Source organism: Apteryx rowi, unplaced genomic scaffold, assembly GCF_003343035.1.
Source record: "Apteryx rowi isolate R43461 unplaced genomic scaffold, aptRow1 scaffold_3543, whole genome shotgun sequence".
Classification (NCBI taxonomy): Eukaryota; Metazoa; Chordata; class Aves; order Apterygiformes; family Apterygidae; genus Apteryx; species Apteryx rowi.
In genome coordinates, this window is record NW_020450023.1 from 1 (window position 1) to 1,289 (window position 1,289).

Below are 1,289 nucleotides of genomic sequence, written 5' to 3' on the forward strand. Positions count from 1 at the left end.
CCACCACAGGTTCAGGCTCCTTCAGGAAGGTCTAGAAGGTACCACCATGAGGTTGGGCTTCTCCATGGAGAGCTAGAAGGTACCAGGATGGGGTTGAGTTTCTCCACGGAGGTCTAGAAGGTACCACCATGGGTTCAGRYTYCTTCAGGAAGGTCTAGAAGGTACCACCACGAGGTTGGGCTCCTTCGTGGAGGTCTAGAAGGTTCCACCATGACCTGGCGCCCCCCCTTTCCCGCCCCGCAGGTCCGCAGCCGCGAAGACGGCCGCCTCTACGCCGTCAAACGGACCCTGGAACCGTTCCGGGGCGCCGCCGACCGCCGCCGCAAGCTGGCCGAGGTGCGCAAGCACGAGCGGGTGGGCCGTCACCCGCACTGCCTGGGCCTGGTGCGCGCCTGGGAAGAGCGCGGCCAACTCTACCTGCAGAGCGAGCTGTGTCCCGGCGGCCCGCTGCGGGCGCCCGGCGACGGTGACGGCGGTGGCCTGGCCTCCTGGCGGGCCACCGCCTACCTCTGGGACCTGCTGCAAGCCTTGGGCCACCTGCACGCCAAGAGCTTGGCCCACCTGGACGTCAAACCGGCCAACGTGCTGCTGGGMCCCGGCGGGTGCCGCTTGGGCGACTTCGGGTGCCTGCTGGAACCGGGCGGGCGGCCGGGCGACGGCGCCGAGGGCGACCCCAGGTACCTGGCGCCCGAAGCCTTGCGGGGCGACCTGGGTCCCGCCGCCGACGTCTTCAGCTTGGGCCTCACCCTCTTGGAGGTGGCGGCCGGGCGGGAGCTGCCGGCTGCCGGCGACGGGTGGCAGGAGCTGCGGCGGGGACGGCTGCCGGCGGCGTTGGCGGCGGGTGAGCCACCGCGGTCCCACCGCCCTCCTCATCCTCATCTTCTCCCGGACCCTCTCGGTTGACCTTCCTCGGCGTCTTCCTCGGCGCAGGGTTGTCTCCGGAGCTCCGGACGTTGCTGGTGGCCATGCTGGAGCCAGAACCGGGCCGGCGACCTTCGGTGGAAGCTCTGCTGCGCACGGCGTTGGTGCGGCGGGCGGGGCGGTGGCGAGCCCTCACCCGATTGGCCGACGAGGGCTTGCGGCGGGCGGGGCGGCTGCTGCAGGTGAGTCCCCGCCTCCACCGCGCCCCACGGCGCGGTTGCGCCCCACGGCGCGTGCCCGTCCGGCGTTAAGGCGTGGTGGCCCTCCGTAATGACGTACCCACCTGGGTGACGCCGTTCCTCTGCCCCCCAGGACGTGCGGGCCCTGCTGCAGTGGCTGTGGGGCGCGCTATGGGGCCCGGCGCGCTG

General features: G+C 71.6%; 1 protein-coding gene across 1 annotated transcript; it reads left to right on the forward strand.

The window, feature by feature from the left end:
* Positions 1-243: 243 nt before the first annotated feature.
* PKMYT1 (protein kinase, membrane associated tyrosine/threonine 1) lies at positions 244-1,283 on the forward strand (the record flags this gene model as incomplete). Its single annotated transcript, XM_026072975.1, has 3 exons — positions 244-841; positions 931-1,103; positions 1,234-1,283. Coding segments are annotated over 3 exons (821 nt in total), but the record flags the coding sequence as incomplete, so codon positions are not given.
* Between the last annotated feature and the right edge of the window lie 6 nt (positions 1,284-1,289).